The following is a 26,788-nucleotide window of genomic DNA, read 5'->3' on the forward strand; positions in this document are numbered from 1 at the left end:
GGATCAACAGTACACTTATCATGATATGCACTGAGTAATGTAAAGAATCGCTAAATGATTACATTGTACACCTGAAACAAACAGAATACTGTTGTTAATGATACTGAAATTTAAAAAAAAATTCCTTATGTTGCTGAATCACCTAAAGGTTATCTAATTAAATCTGATTTCACAGAACAAGTATTAAATGAAAAGGCTTTTTAAGCTTTGCAAATAGGCTATGACTTTATTTCCTGCTTTGTTTTAAAAACTTGGAGATAGCTCCTACAAGATCAGTTAATTCCATGTGAAGAGGACACTGGTCTCCAGTGTGTCACTAACTTGTCTCTCTTCCATTTGTCCTTTTTAAAAGTCAATCTTCCATTATTCCCTTACTCTATTACCTCTTTTCTTTCCCACCAGCTTTTTCCTGGACCATTTCTACTGACAGTTACTGCTTCATTTGTCTTGGATGATTACGCTGAAATCTAAGGGTGACTTGAATCTTCAGGCTGAAAGTGAAAGGGTTTCAGGAAACCCTGACGTACAATCATCACCTGGTAAAGTTACTAGACTTCCACAACCAACAAGAGCTCATGGTATTTATGAGTATCTGAACAGAAAAATCAAGTCTCATGGAGGATTTGTGGAAGGAGGGGAGACCTCAGGCCTCACACTGCAACATTCAAAGCTACAAGAAAGTGTAACAGTGTCTACACAATTTTAATAGAATTCTAATATGACACTATGACCTAGACAAATTGTCTCTTAGGAAATGGACAAGCACCCCAAAAACATGCCAGAACACAGAATATATGGTAACCATGAAACCTTCTTGAAATGGCACCTCAATGAAATCTAACTCTAAGATGAAACAAAATAATTTTAGCGGTTTTTTTCTTCATAATTTTTTTCTGTATTGTTTAATCTTTCATAAAATCACATGTCTTTTTATAAACACAGTAAGGTTTTTAAAAATGTGTAAGAATGGCTGAGAAGCATTTTTGCAAGCCACTAATTTTAAAATTGCTTATAATAAGAATTTTTAAAGTAGCAGTAAAGAAAAGGAGTTTAGAATATGCTTTTAAAAATCATAATCTAGGGGCGCCTGGATGGCTCAGTGGGTTAAGGCCTCTGCCTTCGGCTCAGGTCATGATCCCAGAGTCCTGGGATTGAGCCTCACATCGGGCGCTCTGCTCAGCAGGGAGCCTGCTTCCCCCCGCCTCCGCCTGCCTCTCTGACTACTTGTGATCTCTGTCAAATAACTGAATAAAATCTTAAAAAAAAAGTCAAAATTTATACACATATCAAGATACTCAATTATTCAGGAAAAAACTCACCTTGCTTATACATAAGACAAAATTAGAAAATATTAAGACAAGGAAACTTTTTAAGATCAGAGAATAAAGAAGGATAGCATGTTAAAATACCATCTAAGACAGTAATATGTTAAGGGGAAAGCAGCTGAAGATAAAGAAATTCCATTCTTCCATCAGACACTAGTCAATTATCTGTCAGCCAGGGCCTATATTAAGCCCTAGAAAAGCAGCAGGGATGTGTAAGTGGTGGTGACAAAGAATAGGCATGTTAAATAGACCCAGAGGTTTAGTTGTCAAGTACCAAGGGAGAAACGGACCCTGCTGGAGGTAGAGGTGGTGAAAAAGAGGAAAACTCCCAGAAGGGAGCAAAGGCAGCTCTTGGACAACAGCCTTAGCAACTTTTATTTTAGATAGGTCTCCTCAGGCAAAGGAAACAAAAGCAAAAATCAAATACTGGGACTATACCAATATAAAAAACTTTGGCACAGTGAAGGAAACCATCAACAGAATGAAAAGGCAACCTGCTGAATGGAAGATACCTGCAAATGATATGTCCAGTAAGGAGTTAAAATCCAAAACATATAAAGAACTTATACAATTCAATACCAAAGAAAATAATAATAATAATAATGTTTTTAAATAATAATAATCTGCTAAAAAATGGGATTTTTTCCAAAGATATGCAAATGTCCAAAAGACTCATGAACCAATGTCCAAAACACTCAACATCACTACTCATTGGGGAAATGCAAATCAAAACTACAATGACTTATCACCTTACACCTGTCAGAATGGCTAGAATGAAAAAGACAAGAAGTAACAAGTGCTGGCGAGGATGTGGACAAAAGGAAGCCTTGTGCACTGTTGGTGGGAGGGTAAAGTGGTGCAGCCACTGTGGACAACAGTATGGAGGTTCCTCAAAGAAACTAAAAATATGGGCTGCCTGGGTGGCTCAGTGGGTTAAAGCCTCTGCCTTCGGCTCAGATCATGATCCCAGGGTCCTAGGATCGAGCCCCGCATCAGGCTCTCTGCTCAGCAGGGAGCCTGCTTCCCTTCCTCTCTCTCTGCCTACTTGTGATCTCTGTCTGTCAAGTAAATAAATAAAATATTAAAAAGAAAAAAAGAAACTAAAAATACAAATATCCTGAGGTGCCTGGGTGACTCAGATGATTAAGCATCAGCCTTCGGCTCAGGTCGTGATCTCCAGGTCCTGGGATTGAGCCCCATGTCGGGCTCCCTACTCAGCAGGAAGGCTGCTTTTCCCTCTCCCCCTGCCTGCTTCTCTGCCTGCTTGGGCTCTCTCTGTCTCTCTCTCATATAATGAATAAAATATTTAAAATATATATATATATCTCCTATGATACAGTAATTCCACTTTTGGGTATTTATCCAAAGACTATGACAACAGTAATGAAAAAAGATATATGCACCCCCATGTTTGTTACAGCATTATTTACAATAGCCAAAATATGTAAGTGAACAAAGTGTCCATACAAAGATGAGTAGATGGAGATGGATATGTACAATGGAATATTACTCGGCCATAAAAAGAATGATTATCTTGCCATCTGTGACAACATGGATGGACCTGGGGGATATTATGCTAAATGAAGTAAGTCAGACAAATTGTACGATTTCACTTATATGTGGCATTTAAAAAACAAAATGAGGGGCGCCTGGGTGGCTCAGTGGATTAAGCCGCTGCCTTCGGCTCAGGTCATGATCTCAGGGTTCTGGGATCGAGTCCCGTATCGGGCTCTCTCCTCTGCAGGGAGCCTGCTTCCTCCTCTCTCTCTGCCTGCCTCTCTGCCTACTTGTGATCTCTCTGTCTGTCAAATAAATAAATAAAATCTTTAAAAAAAAAAAAATAAATAAAAAAAAAAATAAAAAACAAAATGAACGAGCAAACAAAAAAGGCAGAAGCAGAGCCATCAGCAACAAAGAACAAACTTGTGGTTTCCGGAGGGGAGGGAGGTGGGCAGGTGGGAAAAGGGCGTGGAGGGCAATGGAAGTTTACCGGCTTCCAATTATGGAATGAATAACTCATGGGGATAAAAGGTACAGCACAGGGAATATAGTCAGTGATATTGTGACAGTGCTGTGTGGTGACAGGGGTAACTGTACTTGTGGATAGGACAGCATGATATATGGAACTGTCATATCAGTATGTTGTACATCCAAAACTAACGTAACTACACTTCAATTTTAAAATATCCTCTTAGGAAAAAAAACCCAAAAACCTATTATGAACACCAAACTAGCTAAGAGACTACACCTTAACTGTTCAACACAACAAGGGACTGTTATTATGTGATGCCACAGAGATGTCAGCAATGGCAATCATACTGCAAAGGAATGCTATCAACTCAATATGCTACTTCTTAAATTTACACAATGTTACATCTCAATTAAAAAAAAAAACTGCCGGGTGCCTGGGTGGCTCAGTGGATTAAAGCCTCTGCCTTCAGCTCAGGTCATGATCCCAGGGTCCTGGGATCGAGCCCCGCATCGGGCTCTCTGCTCCGCAGGGAGCCTGCTTCCTCCTCTCTCTCTGCCTGCCTCTCTGCCTACTTGTGATTTCTCTCTGTCAAATAAATAAAATATTAAAAAAAAAAAAACTGCCAAAAAATGGTTTTTAAAAAAACACTGTAACCAAAATAATCTTAAAACTTCTGATCAGTTTCCATAAACTACAGCTTAAATTATTCTGCATGTACTTTGTTGACACGAAACCCGTCAATTAAGAGAATGTGGTTAATAAAACAAGAATGCACTTTTTAATGGGAAAACTGTCTTGTTTCCCCACCACCATTTCCTTCTCTTACACAATCTGTCTCTCAGCTTTAAAAAAGAGTAAGTAGCTTTACACTTTCTTTATTCTGTTCCAGAGTTTACTATAAAATATTAAAATAAACTTCTGGGGTGTCTGGGTGGTTCAGTTGGTTAAGCGACTGTCTTCAGCTCAGGTCACGATCCTGGAGTCTAGGGATGGAGTCCCTCATCAGGCTGCCAGCTCCATGGGAAGTCTGCTTCTCTCTCTGACTTTCTCCCCTCTTATGTTCTCTCTCACTCTCTCTCCCTCAAATAAATAAATAAAATCTTTAAATAAAATAAACTTCCTTAGTCTTAAATATTTAATTTGCAAGGATTTCCAGAAGAAATTTTTGATACACTAACATTAACATCTAGGAATGTGCATTTTAAACCACCCAAAGGGTTTAAATAAAGGCAGCTTAAAACCAACTTTGAAAAATGATGATTTATTTTAATGTAAGCCAACCTGCCATTTACTAGAGTTATGCATGTTAAAGATAAGGAGATGGCTAGTGGGTTCATTCTCCCACACTTAGCATTCCACCCAAAGCTCATATTAGGCAGAAATTACAAGGCAGATGACATCTATTTTGAGATCCCCTCAAGTATCAGTTTCCTCATTTTTATTCTTTGCCCTAAGAAATTCTTGAAGAAAGGATTTAATACTCATTCTAAAAAACTAATTAGGGGCACCTGAGTGGCTCTGTCAACTGTGTCTGCCAGGAGCATTGTGCTTCTTGCTCTGTGGTGAACCTGCTTCTCCCATTCCCTCTGCCTGCTGCTCCCCTTGATTGTGCTGTCAAATAAACAAAAATCTTAAAAAAAAAATTAGTTACTACATCTACCAAAGTAGTGGCATTTCACCAAAGCCAAAATCTTCATAAAATAAGTAACAACGAACGTCTAAGCAAGGATCTCAACAGCAATCTGAGAGCGCAGGTGTAGATGCTGATAGAAGGAATTCTTTTTTTTTTTTTTTAACGATTTTATTCATTTATTTGACAGAGAGATAGAGAGAGAGGGAACACAAGCAGGGGGAGTGGGAGAGGGAGAAGCAGGATCCCCATTGAGCAGGGAGCCCGATGCAGATGTTGAACAACTGTGCCATCCATGCGCCCCTGGTAAGAGGAATTTTATTTGCCTGTTCTGCTGGCCCATTATCTACCCTTTACAAGGCAGCTTCTAATCTATGAAAAGCACAATGCAAAATAAAAAATGCAAGAATGAATTTTGCTATTTCTAGTTTCATGGAGAATGATGAATCTTACAGTTTAGTTTGGCTACTTTTACATGTTTAAAATCAAGAGTAAGGGGCAACTTTAACATATGCCAAAATGAGCTTAAGGGATTAATGCAGACAAATTTAAGCCATCTGGCCTTTAGGGTGACAAAAATTACATGAGCATATATAGTGACATGGTCCTGCCAGCATTTCTACTACTTTTGGGTAGATGTTCCTTATGAAGTTGAGGAACTTACTGTCTGTTTATGATTTACTGAGCTCATTAGGTCACTTTTTAAAAAATTGCATTAGAAATCTACTCCCAGCATTGCTTTACCTCATCATGTCTGCATTGTATTATCCTCATAGTCTTCAGACATACGTGATTTTAAATTTCAGTGGTTGAGTAATCTAAGACACGTATGTCTGAAGACTATGAGGATAATACAATGCAGACATGATGAGGTAAAGCAATGCTGGGAGTAGATTTCTAATGCAATTTTTTAAAAAGTGACCTAATGAGCTCAGTAAATCATAAACAGACAGTAAGTACCTCAACTTCATAAGGAACATCTACCCAAATCCTATAGCTAAGCATGGCAGTTAATGGCTAAGAAACTAGAAGCTTTCTTGTTAAGATCAGGAAAAGACAGAATGTCCCCTCTCACCATTCCTTCTCAGTTCGCATCATACTGGAAGTTGTAACTAATGGAAAAAGAGGAGTAAGTAAAATGTGTATAGATTGGGATATAAGAAATAAACCCGTCTTCATTTGCAGATGACAAGACTGCTCCTGTAGAAAACCTGAAAGAACTAACAGAAAAAGAAAACTGGAACTAATGAATGGATTATAGCTTGGCTGCAAGGTTGACATATAAAAGTCAAATGCTTTCTAATGTATGAAGCAATGAACACATCAAGTTTAATATTAAAAACTATTTATATTACCACCCCAAAAAAGAAAGATTTAGGCACAAATCTAATAAAATATGTGTAAATCTATATGAGGGCAACTATAAAATTAATAGAGTAAATAAAAAAGATCTAAGTAAACGGAGAGCTAATTCCCTGTTTATAGATAGGAAAACACAATACCAAGGTGCCCATTACTCCAAAACTTAACCTATAAACATGATGTAATCCTACTCAAAATCTCAGTTGCATACTTTCTGGTTACTGACTAGCTTTAGAGAGGCAAAAGACCTAGAGAAAAATAATAGAACACAGAGTACAAAATAGATCCAAATATATTTAATCAACTGATCTTTAACAAGAGCCAAGACAATCCAAAGGAGAAATGACAGGTTTTTTTTTTCCTTAAAGAAATGGTGTTGGAACAACAGACATTCACATTTAAAAAGAAGTTTAGCTAGAGACCCTGTACCCTTCACATACATTAACTCAATACAGATCACAAACTTAACTGTAAAATAAACTATAAAGTTCCCAAAATGTAACACAGGAGAAAATATAGATGACCTTGGATTTGAAGAGTACTTTTTAGTAACAACACCAAAAGTACAACTCATGAAAGAAAGAAGTGATAAGCTGGACTTCAGTACATTGAAATTAAAAATATTCTGTTCTGCAAGAGATGCTGACAAGAGAATGAAAAGAGAAGCCGCAAATTTGAAGATATTTGCAAAAACCCTATCTGATAAAGGACTGTTATCCAGAATAAAGAATTCTTAAGACTCTATAAAAAGAAAACAACCCAATTAAAAAACCAGCAAGCTGTACATAACCTCAGCAAAGAAGGTATAAAGATGACAAGAAAGCACTATGAAAGGATGCTCATTATCATACACCACCAGGGAACTGCAAACTAAACACTCATCAGATACCACCACATTCCCAATTAGAATGGCTAAAATACCAATGCTGGTAGGAATGTGGAGCAATAGAAACTCTTATTCATTGCTTGTAGCAATGCAAAATGATACAGCCACTCTGGTAAACAATTTCACAGTATCATACAAAATTAAGTCAGCTCTTACCTTATGATCCAGCAATTGTGCTCCTTGGTATTTACCCAAGATATGAAAACTTATGTGCACACAAAAACCTGTATGAATGTTTACAGCAACTTTATTCATAAGTGCCAAAACTTGGGAGCAACCAACATGTCTCGTTAGGTCAATCAGTAAATAAGCTGTGGTATATCCAGCACTTTTTAAAAAGAAATAAACTATCAAGCCATGAAAATGCATGGAGAAAAAGAAAGAAAGAAAGAAAGAAAATAACTGGAGGAATCTTAAATGCATATTATTAAGTTATGTCAATCTGAAAAGGCTACATATGGTATGAGTCCAATTAGACATTCTAGAAAAGGCAAAACTGTGGAGGCAGTAAAAGAATCAATGGTTGCCTGGGATGTAAAGAGAGGTGGGGATGAATACATAGAACACAGGACATTCTCAGGGTGGTGAAAATGTTCTGTATGACATTATAATGGTGGATTCATGCTACTATATATTTGTCAAAACCAACAGACCACACAGCACCAAGAATGAACTTACACTATGTACTTTGGGTGATAACGATGTATCAGTGTTGATTGACGAATGTAACAAAGGTACGGCACTCTTTGGCTGGTAGGAGAAGCTGTGCATGTATGGAAGTATATGGGAACTGTCTATATCGTGTACTTAATTTGTCTAAAACTGTTCTAAGTAATAATGTATGTGTGTATATGCATACATATTAAACTATATACATTCCTACATACATATATATGGAATTAATGCTAATATCTAGTTACTCACATTTTCTTATTCTCTATAGATCTTATTCACTTTGAGACATGTAAAAATCAAAGTTTTCTTCTAAGTCTCCACAAGTTCAAACTTACTAGTTGTACTGTGTGATGGGTTCTATATTCATCTTCACTCCGAAGGCGCTGTTGGAACTTTTCATTGTGTTTTGCAATACAAATTTCCTATAAATACATAAAATATGTTTAATATAAGTGAAACCTGAAAGACTTGGAACACCACACCAGAGTTTATTTTACTGGGTTTAATTTTTAATCTTAACATGCACCTACATAGCAAAACACCAAGTAGGCCATGTCTTTCTCATCTGGAGTACTGAAGCAGCAGAAACCAGCAGAAACCAAATCAGTAGGAACTGAAAAAACTACTAACTTCTCTAGAGATTCTAAGTCTTATTATACTCTTTAAACTAGTCTGAGTTTACAGACTCTTGGCTGAAAGTACATAAAACTTTTGGCTGAAAGTCTGTATTCTAAACTCTGATGGGTTAAAGAACATGATTTTGCCTGGAGTGCTTAATTAGTATTATGAAGTCTGTATCTTATGGTCAGATACTGAGTGAAAAGACCTTAAAGATAAAAAGTCAGAATGACAAAGAAAATATAGGAATGCTTATTCTAATCACATGAAAATAAAAATGTAATAGTGAACAAGGAAATACGTGCCTCTTTACAAAATAATGCACCACCATCTGGCAACATTTAATGATACCATGCTATGTCTTCATTTTCCCTCAGTATTCCTAGAGAAGTCCTCCAGGTAAAAAGATGGCCAGTGGTTTCCAACACTCTAAGAACTATACCAAAAGATCACTCTTCTAACCAGATAAAGTGATATAATGAATGGCCTTTTAAGCCAGTAAACTACATTGTAAAGCAACTGTACTGTCTTTTCCACTAACACTGGGTTGACTCTACTGCCTAACAAGTACAGATCCTGAAATTAAATTCTTCAGGGAAGTCTCCAGAGGAATAAAAAGGTAGTATTATATAAGTAACATGATACAGTGATACAATGACTCAGGCTTCAAAAATCACACAGACCTAAGACAGAATCCTACCTTTGTACCATAACTAGCTGCTTTTCCCTGGGTGATTTATTTAACTACCAGGATCCTAAGTTCCCTTGATTACAAAATGAGAATATAGGTCCCAAGTCCCTTATTTTTCAGACTTAGAAAGGTGGTATGTTGTATACACACTACCCAGTAACTCCAGCAGGATCTGAAATACCACTTTATAAGGAATACTAACATTGCGCAGTGAAATTTATGAACAGTCAAAGTAAGTGGAACTATGAGATGGACAACTTCCTCTCAGCTCAGCTCTGGGTTTGTCACCAAGTATGAGAATGCTTTTGATTTCTGGAGCTTTCTTGACTTAGGCAAAAGATTATTCTCTCATTTGACTAGGCGTATCATTAAAGAAGATAAAAAAGCATAAAGAATAATGTTTTTATTATTCTTCTTAAAAAGCACAATCACAAAGCATAGATTTCAAGTCCTCATGACATAGCCCCAGTCTTTGTTTTTTTAAGACGAGAGGCAGGACATGATTTACATATAGTCAGAACTACTCTTGGGTATGGAATTCTATTGTGGATATTGGATAAACCGAGCATCCTGTGACTGTGGGCATGCTGACACAGAGACAAGGATTACAAGACAATGTTACATGGAGAGGTGTGTTTTTATCTTTTGTATCATACAGTTGATCCCATTATCTTTCTTTTTAGGATGTAGTGTTTCTAGTTTCCTCTCTTTCCAGCCATCTCTTGTCATTACTTCTTCCCCCTGAAGACCTACCACCCCTGGTGGCAGGCTTGGAGGGATGGGGATAAGGATGGGAGGGACAAGAGCATCGAGAGTCCCTGACTCCATGTGATGTGATGGGTTGCAACAGAGATGAGGCTGCAGGTTCTTGGGGGGTAACCTTCCCTACCTCAGATTTAGATTAATATATATAATTCCTTCAAGACTGAGGTCAGAACCAAGATTTCACTATAGAACAGCATTGGCCTCCTTAAATAATGAGCCAGGAATTGCATTACATGGGATCCTACAGTCATGCCATTCAGCAGAGTCACGTTTAGGGTGCTGCAGGTAAACAGGACATCACTGCTGGCTGTTCTAATGTGAGCAAACGAGATATATAATATATATATATTATATAAATTATATATATATAATATATATATTATCCTATTGCATTAGGAAGTATTTTATGATTATTATTTATGGTGCATTATATTATATATATATATATATATATATATATAAAATATAATGGCCTGAGTGTTGCGAAGAGGTAACTCTCACTTAGTTTTAAAACATGCAGCTATTAGTGACAAACCAGGTTAGAATTATCAGATATGGGTCAAGGATTAAGAATGCCTAAAAGCAAGATTTACAATTAAGGTTGTCTATTCAATAAATACCTATTATACCTTTTTATTTCTGAGGTAGGCTTTCTTGGCTGAAACCCGTCCACGTCTTGCTTCCAGCTGGCGTGCTTTCTGCTGAAGTTTCTGTAGCTCTTCTCTCTGTAAGTGCATAGACGCTGCCATCTCTTCCTTCTCCAGCATGGCCTCCATGCTTTCGTAAGTGTCATAGTAAACCACTTCATCTCTCTTTTCTATAACAGAACAGCAACAAGGGGTAGTGGTTAAGAGCATGGGCTATGGAGCCAGAGAGAACAATGTTCTAATCCACTTACAGGCTCTGTAACCTCAGGCAATCCTTTTTTTTTTTTTTTTTTTTTGGTTCATTAAGACTCAGTTTGATCCTAGTACATCCTTTTTTTTTTTTCTTTTAGTAAGCTCTATACCCAGCACAGGGCTTGAAGTCATGACCTCTTCAGCTTCTTTGTAGAATAGTGACTATTGGGAAATATTACCTTCTAGGGTGCGTGTGTGTGTGCATGTGTGTGTGCAGGAAGTGCTTAGCAGTGTCTGACATGCAGTTAGGTGCTCAATAAATGTTAAGTATCATCCCCAAAACTCAAAATTTTTCTGGCTAAAACAACCTAACAAAAGTGAGCATTTTGCATAGTAATAACATAACTGCATTGCTAAGTATAGCTAATGACTTGAGTTTAGAAGCTCCTCTAAAAGGTTTTATGTTAAGATTTTTTTAATCTCAACAGTTTCAAGGACCATAGCTGACATACACACACACACACACACACACACAGACATATATGTATTTTTTTTTCCTCTATGTATTCAATTTTTTTTGGATTTATGTGGTTGAATGCATACCATACCCGATATAAGTCTTTTGATGCTTTCTAGTTGGGCTGTCAATAATAACTCTTCACACTTCAGGATTTCAAACTGTACTTCATACAACTGAAGTTGCAGATCATAATAATCGGCTTCTAACTGATCCAATCGGGCTATGGCTTCTGTACCACCCTGCAAACTCTGCATCTGTGTGAAAATAAAATAAAAATATTTCTAGCTGCTGGGGACAAGGAAAAAAATCAAGCTATGATTAGAAATGAATACTAATAATACGGCATAAATCCATGAATCAACTGTTCCAAGAAAAAAACTTGAAAGCAAGAAATAAGATTTTTTTATAAGATAGATAGTTAATAATCAAAACATAATACAGTTTTGGAAATAACCAGGCAAATATGGTAAATTAATTTGTCTTATAGCTCATGTTTAGAATCTACTATTCTAATTATTATGATATAAATATTAAAAGTGTCCTTTCCTTTCAAAAGTGGATGTGTTAGGATATTCAGTTTTCTCTTCCAAATACGAATGAGATTATGTATGAATGAATAAGATTAAGTTATACTGGCATAGTTACAACCACAGTATAAAAGTCTGGTTTCCCTATACACTGGAACTATGTTGTGCTCCATGGTCACAACCTGGCTAGGCTCTGGAATCTGGTGAGTCGGGAGCAAGGTGAGTGGGTGTGAGGAAAACAATACGACAGAACTGATTTTCTAGAAATCCCTGCAATCTACTAATAATGGTAACTATTAATATCTTAAAGTAAATTCACTCAGGATCCTATATCCAACCTAAGGTGGGACTCAGATTTCTAAGCATGTCTTATGAAGTGGTGGTTGGTCTTGCATGAGGTTTGCTTGGTTGGTTAATTGGGTTTTGGTCCTGAAAAGACAGAGAGGAAGAGACTTTGCCAGGCATTAGAAGGAAATTACTATCAGCAAAGTATGCTTCAGATACTAGTCCCTAACCCCATTATTTCCATGGATTCCTACTTGGCTCTATGGAGAAAGGTGGCAGTAAGAAGGAGCTGACAGAATGGCTTTTCAGGACTCTGTGAAGTACAAGCATGTGAGAGGGTAAAGGATTCCTCCCAGAACATTTCTTCTAAGAATATAGTTCTACCACTTTGGCAGTTGAAAGGTTCATGTTAGAAACTCCAGGATACCATGGGCACGGGTACCAGTGTGCCTTGGGTGAACTAGCAGCATTGGTGAAGAGGCCTTGGCCTCAACTGGAACCCCAGTAAGTGACCACCAAAGGGGTAGAGGAGGAACAGAGAAAAATGAGAGAAATGTTTTGTGACCTCATGTGAGGGGTCATCTGGAGCTTCCAGAATACTGAGGAGATACTTGGCTGGTACTCTTAGGACAGCTGTGGCAGTAAAGATATTCTTATTGCTGCAAAATAATCCTTTCAGTCTGGTTGGTGAAACATGTTAGCACATAGAGTACATTTTAAACAAGAGTCCAGCCTCTCATGGGGCACCTGGGTGGTTCAGTTGGTTAAGCCGCTGCCTTCAGTCCTGGGATCAAGCCCTGCATTGGGCTCCTTGCTTAGCGGGGAGCCTGCTTTAATCCTCTCCTCCCCACTCATGTTCTCTCTCGCAAATAAATCAATAAAATCTTAAAAAAAAAAAAAAAAAAGAGTCCAGTCTTTCCTTTACATTCTAGATACCCAACACAGTCTTACCAAAGAACAGAGTATTTTTTTAAGCACATAATTTTAAGTTCCTTTTAAACTGCAAAGCAACATGGGGTGCCTGGGTGGCTTGGGTCCTGAGAGTGAGCCCCAAGTCAGGTTCCCCGCTCAGCAGGGAATCTGCTTCTCTCTCTCCCCCAAAGTCATGAGCATGCATATGTGCTCTTTCTCTCTCAAATAAACAAAATCTTTTTAAAAACCCCTGCAAAGCAACAGGTGGGCTATGATCTAAATGTCCAATGGTATACATTTAAAAATAATCTGGTTAATTAAATACAATGTTATTTAATAAATGTTATAAAAACATTATAAATATTTAATGAATTTATAAGCCAGAGATCCTATTGCATTAGAAGTATTTTATGATTGATGAACAATATAGAACAAACCACAAAAGGGTTTCATTATAGTGGCTTATAGAGAAAGCTGACAAAATGAAATCCTGCTATTTTTGTCCTAAGTCATAAAATAGGAATCTACATGTGATTTCTTTCCTCATACTCCCAGTCTCACTTTAAATTATAAACATCCCTTTGCATACTGTCTTGGGTCTCTTACCCAGCTGTGGAGACTATAATTCCAGACCCCATAATCCTCTGTTATCAGCACCAAACTTTCTGTGAGCACAGCATATAAACAAGTGAAATATGTAATGGTAGAAGCTTTATTCCCTAGGGAATTATAATTAGTTAAGATAAAACCTCAGTATGAATTGGTCTAAAAACCTTCTCATGAGATCAGTTCCAGTGACAATGTTTGGACAGAAACCTGGGCTGTTAGTTCCACCTTCACTATCTTTAGCTCTCTCCAGCTGTAAAGAACCATTTATGTGCCATGTCCATAACACTGTGCTAAGGCTTCCCCTTGCACACTCTTAAGTCTGACTCTCTTATCTAATACTTTGGGTAAGGAAAAAAGTTGGGAGCCCCCTGCTGACATACCTTTACATTGTCGGCCAATATCAAATACCAAACTGACAAAGAACCGGGTGTTTCCTTACCAGAAGTGACCTCACCCCCAACTTTCTGGTTTATTGAGTTCTATTCAAAACAAGGGAGTCCAGAGATGGATCTGCCATGGTGAGGTTCAAAAAGGACAAAACCTCATCAAAGGCAGAAGTGCAGACTAAGGATCTGCTCAATCTCAACCTCTGAGAAAACAAACAATAGGGCAGCAGTGGGCATCAGGGCAAGTAAAAGGCTTGTAAGGGCTTCAGGAGAGAGAACTTTTACAGGATAAGATAAGGAGGAAGGGGTAAGATACAAATCAGGGAAACCTGGAAGAGCAAAACTATCCTCTGAGGTTTATTTAAACTTTAACAGTGATGCAAAATCCTCAGTGAAAGACAAGCACAGATGTGGGAAGACTATGCTGCACCAAATCTCATCCTTATATTATCTATAATTTCCAGACTGATTTTTCTCTTGGTACCTACTTCAGGTGATGGCCACAGAACTAAGGGAACAGGAATCCAGAGTGAAAAGAGTACTATTTCTGGACAATGGAGAAAGTAGGTACCATAGTTGGGGTACCTTTTTTTATGCCTGAGGACACTGCTTCCCTGGCAAGAAGGAAGCCTAGAAAGTAGGTTAAGCGCTCAAAGGAGACAATCGAATGCTAATGAAAACTTCGTTACCTTGAAATTCTACTCAGCTCAATGTTTACCTTCTAACAAAATAAACTTTTTTTAGAAAAAGATCTATTTATAATTTGAGAGAGTGCACCTGTGTGTATGAGAGGGCAAGAGCACATGCACCAGGGGAGGAACTGAGGGGGAGAGAGAGAGAGAATCCCAGGCTGACTCCCCATTGAGTGTGAGACTGACAAGCGGCTTGGTCCCACAAACCCAAGATCACAACCCAAGCCAAAAACAAAAGTCAGATGCTCAACTGACTCAGTTACCCAGCGCCCCCTGAATAAACAAAACTTCTGATATCAAGATATCAAGACCCCGAAACAAACTGCCTTCCCACTGTGACCCAAGTAATACTAGCAACATTGGAGCCTGACCCAATTCCTACAAGAAAGGCCTTTCCACTAGACAAAAGTAGGGAGCAGCATTCTAATAAGTATGGAAAAGGAAACAAAGCACAATGTTTTACAGTAAATCTGGCAAGAAAACTTAAGTACCAATGAATATCCATACATCCACATAAGTACATCATATACAACGGAGCCCACTGATCATTCCCACCAGGCACATTAACAATAATGGTTTTCCTGTGTACCTATTCTGATTATAGAAAATCATGAAACCAGACATAAAGCAATTTATACAAACTAATGCCCCTGTGCTGCCTTTCACCTTGCTGTGCTAGAAAAACCTCATACATGTGAGAGGCTATGAAAATAAAGCTTTCAGTGTATCTGTGGGTGGAATCATTCATTCAAGAAATTTCACTGGGCACCTGGTGCTGTCTGAGTTAGAGTATGGCAGTTAGCAACAAATGAAGTGAAGGGTCAAAGAGTTGTCATGAAAACCATACATAGCACAATAGAAACAACATTAAAGACAAGCTCAGCAAGCTCTCAATCAAGCCTAGTTCTTTTATTATGTGGCAAAGACAGTTCATAAGAAATGGTATCAGACGAACCTGAGTATACAGTTTCCACCAATAACAGCTACACAAATATGGAGAATATATATAAACAGAAGGAATTATCTGGAATTCCACATTACATATCTTAAAAAATTGAAACTAGCCATAATTTCTTTAATGTCAAAACCTAATCTCACAATCCATTTGTAGGAAGATACGATCTGACCCGATGTGAATCTGTTTATTCCACTTAATCCAAGAATGCTTCATAATTGGAATACTAACACTTGTCTGAAAATTATATATCCTAAATAAACGGTCTAAAATCTGAAAAAGCTAGAATTCTAAAACAGATCTGGGGGCACCTGCGTGGTTCAGTTGGTTAAACATCTGCCTTTGGCTCAGGTCATGATCCCAGGGTCCTGCCAACATTCAGAAAGCCTACTTCTTACCTCCTGCCCCACTCATGCTCTCCCACTACGTCTCTTTCAAATATATAAAAATCTTTTAAGGGGCGCCTGGGTGGCTCAGTGGATTAAGCCGCTGCCTTTGGCTCGGGTCATGATCTCAGGGTCCTGGGATCGAGCCCCGCATCGGGCTCTCTGCTCCCCAGGGAGCCTGCTTCCTCCTCTCTCTCTGCCTGCCTCTCTGCCTACTTGTGATCTCTCTCTCTGTCAAATAAATAAATAAAATCTTAAAAAAAAAAAAATCTTTTAAATAAATAAATAAAATAGATTTGGCCTCAGGGGTTTCAGATGGTGGCTTACGGGCTTGGAGTATAAAGGGTTATGTTTGAAAGTTAAATGAAATAATACATAAAGCACTAAATACAGGCCTAAAACATTTAAAACTTTCTATTTACTTTTTTATAACCAATATCAAAATATATTTAGATGGCTAAAACAGAATTTGATAAGTAATATAAATTAAAACTTTTAGAGTGGATCCTAGCTTTTTGTACTTAGGAGACTCTGAAATTTCCAGAATGCAGATATGGAACAGACTTTAAACATTTTTTTATTAATATATAATGTATTATTTGTTTCAGGGATATAGGTCTGTGATTCATCAGTCTTACATAATTCACAGCACTCACCACCATAGCACATACCCTCCCCAATGTCCATCACCCAGTTACCCCATCCCTCCCATCCCCTCTACCCTCCAGCAACCCTCAGTTTGTTTCCTGAGATTAACAGTCTCTTATGATTTGTCTCCCTCTCTGGTTTCGTTTTGTTTCATTTTTCTCTCCCTTCCCCTATGATCCTCTGTCTTGTTTCTCAAATTCCTCATATCAGTGAGATCACAGGACAATTGTCTCTGATTGACTTATTTCACTTACCGTAACACCCTCTAGTAGAACAGACTTTATTAATAAACTAAAAATAAAGAACAGCCTGTCTGCCTGGACAAGCACCCCAGCTGCCCTCTGTTCAGACTATGTCTACCACATCAAAGCTCCTTACTGTTGAAACTTTTTGGCAAGGCCCATTTGAGATGCAACTAACTGTCTTATGCATGGGAATTAAATTTTCCCATCTTTGTATTCTCTTCCTTGATACTTGCATAATAATGTCTAGTATTTATTGCGTTTTTACTCTGCATGCCAGGCATTATGCTAAATGCTTTATATACATTAACCAATGGAAACAAAACTTTCTTAAAAGGTATACACTAATCATATTTTATAGAGAGGTTATTTAATTTACCCAAGGTTACATAAGTTAATGTTTGCAGAATCAGGATCTACATTATTCTTTCTACTATAGTAGCCATAAGCTGCACATGGCTATTTTTTACAGATTAAATTAAAATTCTGTTCCTCCTGTCACATAAATCACATTAAGAGCTCAACAGATACCTGGTTAGTAGGTATACTACAAGAAAGTGCAAATATAAAACATTTCCATTGTTGTAGGAACTTCTATTGAATAGCACCATCTAGAGCCTAAGCTTATGTCCCCTAGGGTATACTATAAATGTTCAATATATACTTGATGACTTATGTAAAACTGACATGGGGTAATATAACCTTAATCATACTTTGACTATATGCTTTCAGGAGAAAGACAGAAGGGACACCTAGGTGGCTCAGTCAGTTAAGTGTCTGCCTTTGGCTCAGATCATGATTCCGGGGTCCTGGGATGAAGTGTGGCATCAGATTCTGGGAAGTCTCCCTCTCCTCTTGCCTCTGCCTGCCTCCCACACTGCTTGTGCTCTCTCTTTTTCAGACAAATAAATGCAAAAACCAAAATTTAAAAAAAAAAAAAGGAGAAAGACAAAAGTATGGATTGTAAGGAAGAAGCCTCAAGATTGTTATATATTCAGCTCAATATTCTAGCTATTTATGTATGTTCATAAAGACGACCTCAAGGAATGAAAGTTTTTTAAAAAGGAGGTGGGGAGTGCCTGTGCGAATCGACTGGTTAAATGTCTGACTCTTGATCTCAGTTCACGGGTCGTGAGTCAAGCCTGAAGTTGGGCTGCACGCTAGGTGTGGAGAGTACTTAAAAAAAAAAAAAAGGATGGGTAATGGTTAAAATTCTCTGCCAAAACAAGAAAGCACACTGATATATTTTTAGAACCTTCAAGAAGGACCGTCATCCAAAGAGTTACCTGGTTAATTCCCAGTTAACCAGAGAACATGGTTAATCAGAAGATAAGAGCAAACATTAAATGAGACGTGATATTTTCTGATTTGTTTCATTCTAGCATCTTAATTTGGTATCTCCTATTTCAATTAATAACCACAAACAAAATCCTCTTACTCCATTAATAATCCTTATTTTAATAACACTTCTAACATATATGGTACTCTAACCATGTGTGATTTTACATATTCTCATCTTGTTCAATGTTTTAAAATATATCTGACATAATCTGTAAATAATACAGATCTGAAAGTCCAACTGTACTTAGAGAACCAGACTGTGCTATTATTTTTGAATATGGATTGGAAGGGAGGGAGTATACTATTCAAAGAATGGACTGAAGGAGCTATAACTAGTTAAGCTTACCCTGGGTTCTTTCAAAAGTATTGAGTCAAAAAGACACTGATATTTTCAGGAGTTTGATGGGAAATTTTCAACACCAGTGGCAATCTGGGGTCAGCGGTTCAGGTATAAATGATGTGGGAACCTACAAAATTTGTGTGTAGAGCTGTGTGTACATGCATATTTATCTTAGTACAGGGTTCCTACCTTTCAAATTCTTAATGGGGCAGGAGTCTGTGACCTAAAAGGGTAAAAGACCCAGGACCATTTTAGAAAGAAACATATTAAAAGGAATGGTACATACTCTTAAAGAAATTTAAAGAATTTTTTTTTTTAAAGCTTTATTTACTTGAGAAAGAGAGTACATGCGTTCGTGTGTGTGCAGTTTGGGAGGGGCAAAAGGAAAGGGAGAAAGAATCTTAAGCAGGCAGTCTCTGCACTGAGTATGGAGCCCCATGGAGGGCTCAATCTCACGACCCTGAAACCATGACATGAGCTGAAACCAAGAGTCAGACATTTAACCGACTGTACCACCCAAGTGCCCCATAGAAGTTAAAAAATTTAAAGGACAAAGAAAATTTTGATTAGGTAGGTGAAATTTGTCAGAGTTCATCTGAAAGTTGTGTTTCAAGTTCATCACTACACTCATAGCAAATATTACTAAATATTTAAAATTTTAAAGTATTTTATATTATCACATCAGAAAGAAGTTTTCTATTAAAAAAAAAAAAACCCAAGACATAACATACTGACATTTTTTTAAAGAACAAAGTTTTCCCATAATTTAAATCACAGAGTAGTACTGTATTATAAAGCCTTCACTGGGAAATCATTTGTTTGGGATGGGCTTAATAATGCATATTTGCTCTGTTTCTCATGAGTAATGTGGTCACCTTAAATTAATGCTAATAAAACTGGTACATTACATCACAGATATACATAAAACACAATACGTACATTATATACACTCAAGCATTAACCTGGTAAGAATGACTGACAGGTTTACCAAACCCTTGAAGAATTCAAACACAGTCCACAACATTAAGAAGCAGACTATTAAGGTAATGGGGTGGACCCAGGTAAAATGACCCCAGAGATTATCATCCCAGACTCTTGGGGCCCATTTTAGCCCAGCCCTTCTTCTACCACCCCAGACCAACACCAGTAAGAACAATGTTTTTACATTAGCAAATAATCAGAAATCTTACCCTCAAGCAGTTCTTTTAGGCACAGCTGGCTAGAACAACAGAGCTAGTACATTCAAGGAAGACAAAAATGCTACTCTACTCCAAGGCAATAAAATGCTGGATTTAAAAACGAAAACCTAATAAAAATGCTAAGATTTTAAGTTCTAAAAGTTCTGGAACTTGAAATTCAGATAGCTAGTCATATAAGGGAGAAAGCTAATCAGGAAGAGGAGACTGCGGCAGAAATGCTTGAGGGGAACACAAGTGGGACTGAAATCCTTGCCAAGAGATGCTAAATATAGTGCGAAAAAGTTCTAGGACGTGACAAGTTACAATTTTACCTTTAACACTAGTAGCAAATGAAACTTAAGGGTAAAATCACAATTTAAATCATTAACAAAAGACTTTTTTCTAGATCATAGCCATAATTATAAGTTACCTCATACTGTGTTTTAAACAAGAGTTGATAAGCATATGCACTTTTAAAATGTCAATAAGGACTAAAAAAATCTTCACACAGTGAAAAAGAGGAGGCAATTTGTTTTCCCCTACAGACTGCAATACACTACTCTCAGATATAGCCAGTGTTCTAAAAACCAATATGGTCAATCCACAGAACGGCAGCAAATACTTTCAAAGCACGTATCCCACACAAGAGTTCTATCTAGTATTTATAAAGAACTCTTTCAACTTAGTAATAATAACAAAAAAAAACCCACCCAATTTTAAAATGAGTAAAAGATCTGAGTATATATTTCTCCGAAGAAGTGGCCAGTAAGCACAAGGAAAGATACTTAATACCATGAAGGAAATGCAAATCAAAAACCCCAATGAGATAACCACTTCAAACTCACCAGCATTTAAAAGAGACAAATTTTAAGTATTAACGATGAGATGAACGATGTGGAGAAATTTTAACTGCTGTACACGGCTGGTGGGAATGTAAATGTACAGCTGCTCAGGAAAGCAGTCTGGTAGTTCCTCAAAAAGTTAAACAGCAGTTTGACTCCTATATATATACCAAGATAATTGAAAACTCTGGGCATGAATGTTTACAGGAGCATTGTTCATAATACCTCCCAAAGTAGAAAGAGCCCAAATGTTAATCAACTGACGGAGGATGCACAAAATGTGGTATTAATCATAGAATACAGTATCATTCTACAAAAAAACTAACCTAAACACTCATGCATGCTACAGCAGGGATGAACTGTGAAAGCACTGTGCTGAGTATAAATGTTAAAAAAAAAAAAACCCACATATTTTATGATTCCGTTTATATGAAATACCCAGGATAGCAGATTTATAGAAAGATTAGTGGTCAGGTAGGAAAGTTTAGAGAGGAGTTGGGGAATCACTGTTAATGGGGTCAGGTTTATTTCCAGGGATGTTCTAAAGTTGATTGTGGCAACACGCACAATTCTGTTAGTATACCGAACAGCACTGACTCTATATACTTAAATGAGTGAACGGTATGATATTTTAATTCAAGTATAGTTTAGTGAATGTTTTTAATTGTATAGTGAAAATTTTTTTTAACTTAAGTATAGTTGGCAATGTCACATTAGTTTCAGGTGTACACAAGTCATGTCTTAATGCAGTTTTAAAAAACCACTCCGTCGGGGCACCTGGGTGGCTCAGTGGGTTAAAGCCTCTGCCTTCGGCTCAGGTCATGATCTCGGGGTCCTGGGATCGAGCCCCACATCGGGCTCTCTGCTCCGCAGGGAGCCTGCTTCCTCCTCTCTCTCTGCCTGCCTCTCTGCCTAGTTGTGATTTCTCTCTGTCAAATAAATAAAAAATATTAAAAAAAAAATAAATAAAAAAAATAAAAAACCACTCCGTCTACAAAGTACAATACAGGCTACATTCCAAGACCCCCAGTGGATGCCTAACACCACAGATAGTACTGAAACCTATATATACTGTTTCTCCTATACATACACACCTACGATGAAGTATAATTTACAAATGAGCACAGTATGAGATTAATAGCAATAAAATAAAACAATTACAGCAGTATATTGTAGTAAAAGTTATGTGAATGTGGTCTCTCAAAATATCTTCTTGTACTGTGCTCACTCTTCACCATTCAACTGTGAGGCGAATGGAGGCATTGTGATGCAGCATTGGCTACTACTGATCTTCTGGCAATGTATCAGAAGGAGGATCATTTACTTCAGGACTATGGTTGATTGTGGAAAGAAAACCGTGGATAAAAGAGAAGTGTACAATAAATCTAATCAATCAAATTATTTTATTCCAATCCTTCTGAGGTATAACTGCTTTTTAAAAATAACACAAAGTCAGATGCCTCACCAGTTCATTCTCCTTTGTCCAATAAAAAGCCACACTTCTTGCCTCCTCTAACCAGCTATTTCAAGATGACTGCAGTACTATTTGAACCCATGCATGTACCCTCAGGAGCCCGGGCGTGTGCAGTCTGGATCTGACCATCACCAACTTGCCTTTACTCAGTTCTGAACTACCCAGGAATGCTGTGCAAACCCGAGTAGGTTTTAAAGGAGCAATTTCAGATTTCCAAAACATAAATACAGATTAAACTTTCCCCAACTCCCTACTGCCTTCAATTTAAACCTCTTTTGTTACGGAGTGAAGGGTCTATATCCTGGTATTTACAGTCATTTTTGAGAAATGCCTTGCTTTCTACTATCAGCAATGAAACAACTAGAAAAGCATGTGAGGAAACTGACTAGATTTAAGAATGATTCTCCAGTCAATTCTCTATGAACTGGTCAGAGTCATTATTTCATAAAAATAAATGTGGTTGTGCTGCTCCTTGATGAAAATATTATAGTGACTCCATACTGCTTTTAGGGTGAAATTCAAACTCCTTGGTAGGAGTATCAGCCAAAGAAAATGACTTCATATTTTTTCAAAACTGCCTTAATAAAATAAGGCAATAAATAGAAGGACAGCCCCAAATTTTGCTTAATTTTTCAACTTATCTCTCATGACTCCTGGTCCAGATAACAAGGCTGACTCTTCCTCCCTGCCCCTTAGGGCTCCTGGAACATACAGTTCTCTTCACCTAGGACCCTCTGGTCACGGCTGAGTGCTCCTGCATTGGTCCACTTTGTATATAAAGATACTGCTTATCTCACAGCTTATTTCCACACTGTACATGTCTTGCCCCACCACACTCAAAGAACTCTAAACATTATAGCTACATCTTATTTAGGCTTTAAAAAGTGTTGGGGGAAGATGGGGAGACAAGGGGTATTAATCATGTCTTTATCCCCATCACCCATTAAAATTGTTGGCCAAAAAAATCCCCCAAAATAAAAAACACTCCACTTCTTGTGATCTCTCTCTGTCAAATAAATAAATAAAATCTTTAAAAAAACAAAAACAAAAACACTCCACTTAATAAATGTTTGCTGCATAAATAACTGAGGAGGGACATTTGAGTTGGGGAGAATTCCAAAAGGCAAAAAGATACAAATGAAAGGGAAGAGTTGAAATTTTGAGCCTGGAGTATCTTGAAGAACTGTGGCTTTAACAGAAAGGAAGATTTAAGAAGATCTAGTAAGAAGAAATGAAGTGGTTTGGTTTTAGAAATACTTCACGCATACTGTATCAGCCAAAGAAAATGACTTCATATTTTTTCAAAACTGCCTTAATAAAATAAGGCAATAAATTGCCTTATAATACAATAAATTATCGATTATCTCAAATGAAAATAATGGAAAATAATTTTCATCTCTGATTTTTTTTTTTTTTTTTTTTTTTGATAGAGAGAGCAGGAGCAAGGGGAGATGAGAACCAGGCAGGGAGCCCGATGCAGGACTCGATCCCAGGACTCTGGGAACATGACCCGAGCCAAAGGCAGATGCCCAACCAACTGAGCCACCCAGGCACCCTGAAATATTTTTTAATTCTTGGTACAAAAGGCACAAACTGAACAGTCATGCCTAAAACATAAAGTCTTACTATATACTATATACAATCTAGAACATCCTCTTAGGTTCATCCTTAACACCAGCTTTAATCTTCAGTCACTTTTAAAACAGAGTTGACCCTTGAACAAGATGGAGATTTGTTGCTTCCCATACTTAGAAAATTATCAGCAAAAGACCAATGTAGATATTTGAGTACTCTTTCATAAAAAACAATCTGTTCTGGCCCAATTTAATAATAAAACATAAAATGTTTAATAGCATTTAAAAATAATGGCTTGGGAGGTAATGAAAACTAGTATACATCTAATGGTTTTAATATTTTCACCAAGAGCTGGGCATCAATGGTACATTCCGTGTTGTACTGGACAGTATGAGCAAGAATACTAAAACCACCGATGAACAGGATGACCATGAAAAAAAGTAATTAGGGTTTTTTTTTTTTTAAAGATTTTATTTATTTGAGAGAGAGAAAGAGAGTGTGACACACAAGTGGGGGGAGGGAGAGGGAGAATCCCATGCAGACTTTATGCTGAACTCAATGTGGGGCTCGATCCCATGACCACGAGACCACCAGTCAAAATCAAGAGCCCGATGCTCAACTCACTGAGTTATCCAGACACCCCAAAAGTGGTTAATTTTTAAAAAATCATTTTAGATACATTTTAAATATGTTTATCAGCAATCTCCTCAAGGACTTCTAAAACTATTCTTTTCTGCAGGAGTATTCATGAAGAGGTTTTAAGGAGTGTTGTCAAGAAAACTGGACCTCTGCTGCAGACCTCTCCTGTTTTTTGTTCCAGCAGGAATAAAATAGGAAGCTCCAAAAGATAATGGTTTGAATATAATATAATCAATTCTAACAAAATTCTACTGCCTTAAAATTTTTCTACATTTCTCTGGGCACTGAAATTTTCTTAATAAAGCACTGAACCTTACAGTACAAAAAAATTTAAAAACAACAAGAAAATTCTAATGTCAACCTCCTTTTTGTTTTAATAGTGCACTGCAGCCTACAACCACACTGTGATGCTGTGAGAGTATCTCATACGTCTAACTCCTCTACTAGGACGATAACTCCTGTTATTATCTCATGGAGACAATGGAAAATTAACAACTTCCTGCAGTGTCAGAAAAACGCCACTCTTGTGCAAAGATAAAAAACAAACGAGAAATCTTTTTAAATTTTATGTGTATTTTTGATGGTTTTTTTTTTTTTTACCTCTTCTTTTAGTGCATGTTTCCTCTGTTCCAAACAGATCTCCTTTGCTCTCATCATCTGCAGAGTCTCCTTAGAAACTGCATATTGGAGTTTTTCCATACGTTCTGCAGCTGCTGCCCATGATGCTTTACCAAATTTCTTCTGATCTGCTCGCATTCGATCGTACACAGCTATTAATAATAATTTTTAGAGATATTAAGACACAAGACAACTTGATATTAAAAATTTCAAAGTTTTAGAGCTCATTGACCGTACATATAAACATATAAATCCTACTTCCTTAAGTTACCTGTTAGCAGTTCTAAAATATAACTCAAAGTATCTTAGATTCTATTATCTTCAATAAGAATCCTAAATAATTGGGGTGCCTGGGTGGCTCAGTGGGTTAAGCCTCTGCCTTCAGCTCAGGTCATGATCTCAGGGTCCTGGGATGGAGCCCTGCATCAGGCTCTCTGCTCAGCAGGGAGCCTGCTTCCTCCTCTCTCTCTGCCTGCCTCTCTGCCTACTTGTGATCTGCCAAATAAATAAATAAATAAAATCTTAAAAAAAAAAAAAAGAATCCTAAATAATCATCCTCAGAAATAACTTGTGAAGATAAAGAACTGAGTTGTCAGATTTTAAAACTTTCCTTTTTATTTATTTATTTTTTGAAGATGTTATTTATTTGACAGAGCACAAGCAGGTGGAGCAGGAAGCACAGGGAGAGGGAGCAGACTTCCCAACAAGCTGAACCCAACGCGGGGCTTGATCCTAGGATTCGGGGATCATGACCTGAGGCAAAGGCACATGCTTAACCAACTGAGTTACTCAGACACCCCAGATTTTAAAAACTTTAAAAATGTTCTTCCACATGTTTAGTGTTATTAAATTTCAAAGGTTTTGTGGGTTTTTGTTTTTGTTTTTTTTTACTTTTTTAGATTTTATTCATTCATTTGTGAGAGAGGGAGAGAGAGAGAGCGCACGCGCGAGAGCACGCATACATGTGAAAACAAGCAGAGGAATGGCAGGCAGAGGGAGAACACGCTCCCCTGACTGATGCGGGGCTCCATCCCAGGACTCTGGGATCATGACTGGAGCTGAAGGCAGATGTTTAACCAAATGAGCCACCCAGGCGTCTCTCAAAGGTTTTATACATACTTTGTAAAGGTTTATATTTTTTCCTGGGTATATTAACTAAAATGAGAATCTTAACAATTCAAAATTATTTGAAATTATTTAAATTCACATGTTAATCTTATTCTAAGTTCCTCCAAAAATACTATAATGATCTGATGAAGGAAAAAATAAATCCTAGGTGTTAGCATGGAGCTTATTCTGAGGTTAGAGTTGGAGCAGTACAACCAACACCCAACTTCCTCTCCCACAGCCCCCAAAAAGGAAAAGAAAAAAGTAACTTTTTATTTGTCACAACAGAGCCCTATCTCAAGAGATACTTCTTGACAATCAAAGAGCTAGTATCTTCTCCAGTTAAAGATTTATCACTGATAGTACAGTCGTGCCTTATCCTGGGTCCTATACAATTAAACTAACCACCCTTATGCCTAACCACTTTAACAGGTCAGAGACACATTTATTACAAAAGAGGTAGCAGTCTGTTTAGCACTGAACTAAGAGTCTGGCTCTTTAAGTCACTACACATTCACTAGTAGTATCTTTTATATGTAAGTGGTAATTCTGTACTGCTACTAAGTCCTAACCATCTTTTGCAAGGAGGTATATCTCATTAAATCTCTGTCCCCGAGTTTTATGAAATCTTAATTTTTTTTACAATAATACATGTACATACATAAAAATTAAAACTGTATAGGCAGGCTTTTAAAGAAAAAGAGCGGTTTCTCAGGCTCAGCTGCCCCTAACCCCTCAATCTCAATGCC

At 37.4% G+C, this 26,788-nt stretch overlaps 1 protein-coding gene across 1 annotated transcript in view; it reads right to left on the reverse strand.

The window, feature by feature from the left end:
* JMY (junction mediating and regulatory protein, p53 cofactor) overlaps positions 1-26,788 on the reverse strand; it is a 111,673-nt gene that overhangs the window by 14,608 nt on the left and 70,277 nt on the right. The window contains 4 exon segments of the mRNA XM_045999261.1: positions 8,186-8,272; positions 10,554-10,741; positions 11,372-11,537; positions 24,915-25,084. Of these exon segments, the coding sequence (XP_045855217.1) occupies positions 8,186-8,272; positions 10,554-10,741; positions 11,372-11,537; positions 24,915-25,084 (611 nt within the window).

Source organism: Meles meles, chromosome 3, assembly GCF_922984935.1.
Source record: "Meles meles chromosome 3, mMelMel3.1 paternal haplotype, whole genome shotgun sequence".
Lineage (NCBI taxonomy): Eukaryota > Metazoa > Chordata > Mammalia > Carnivora > Mustelidae > Meles > Meles meles.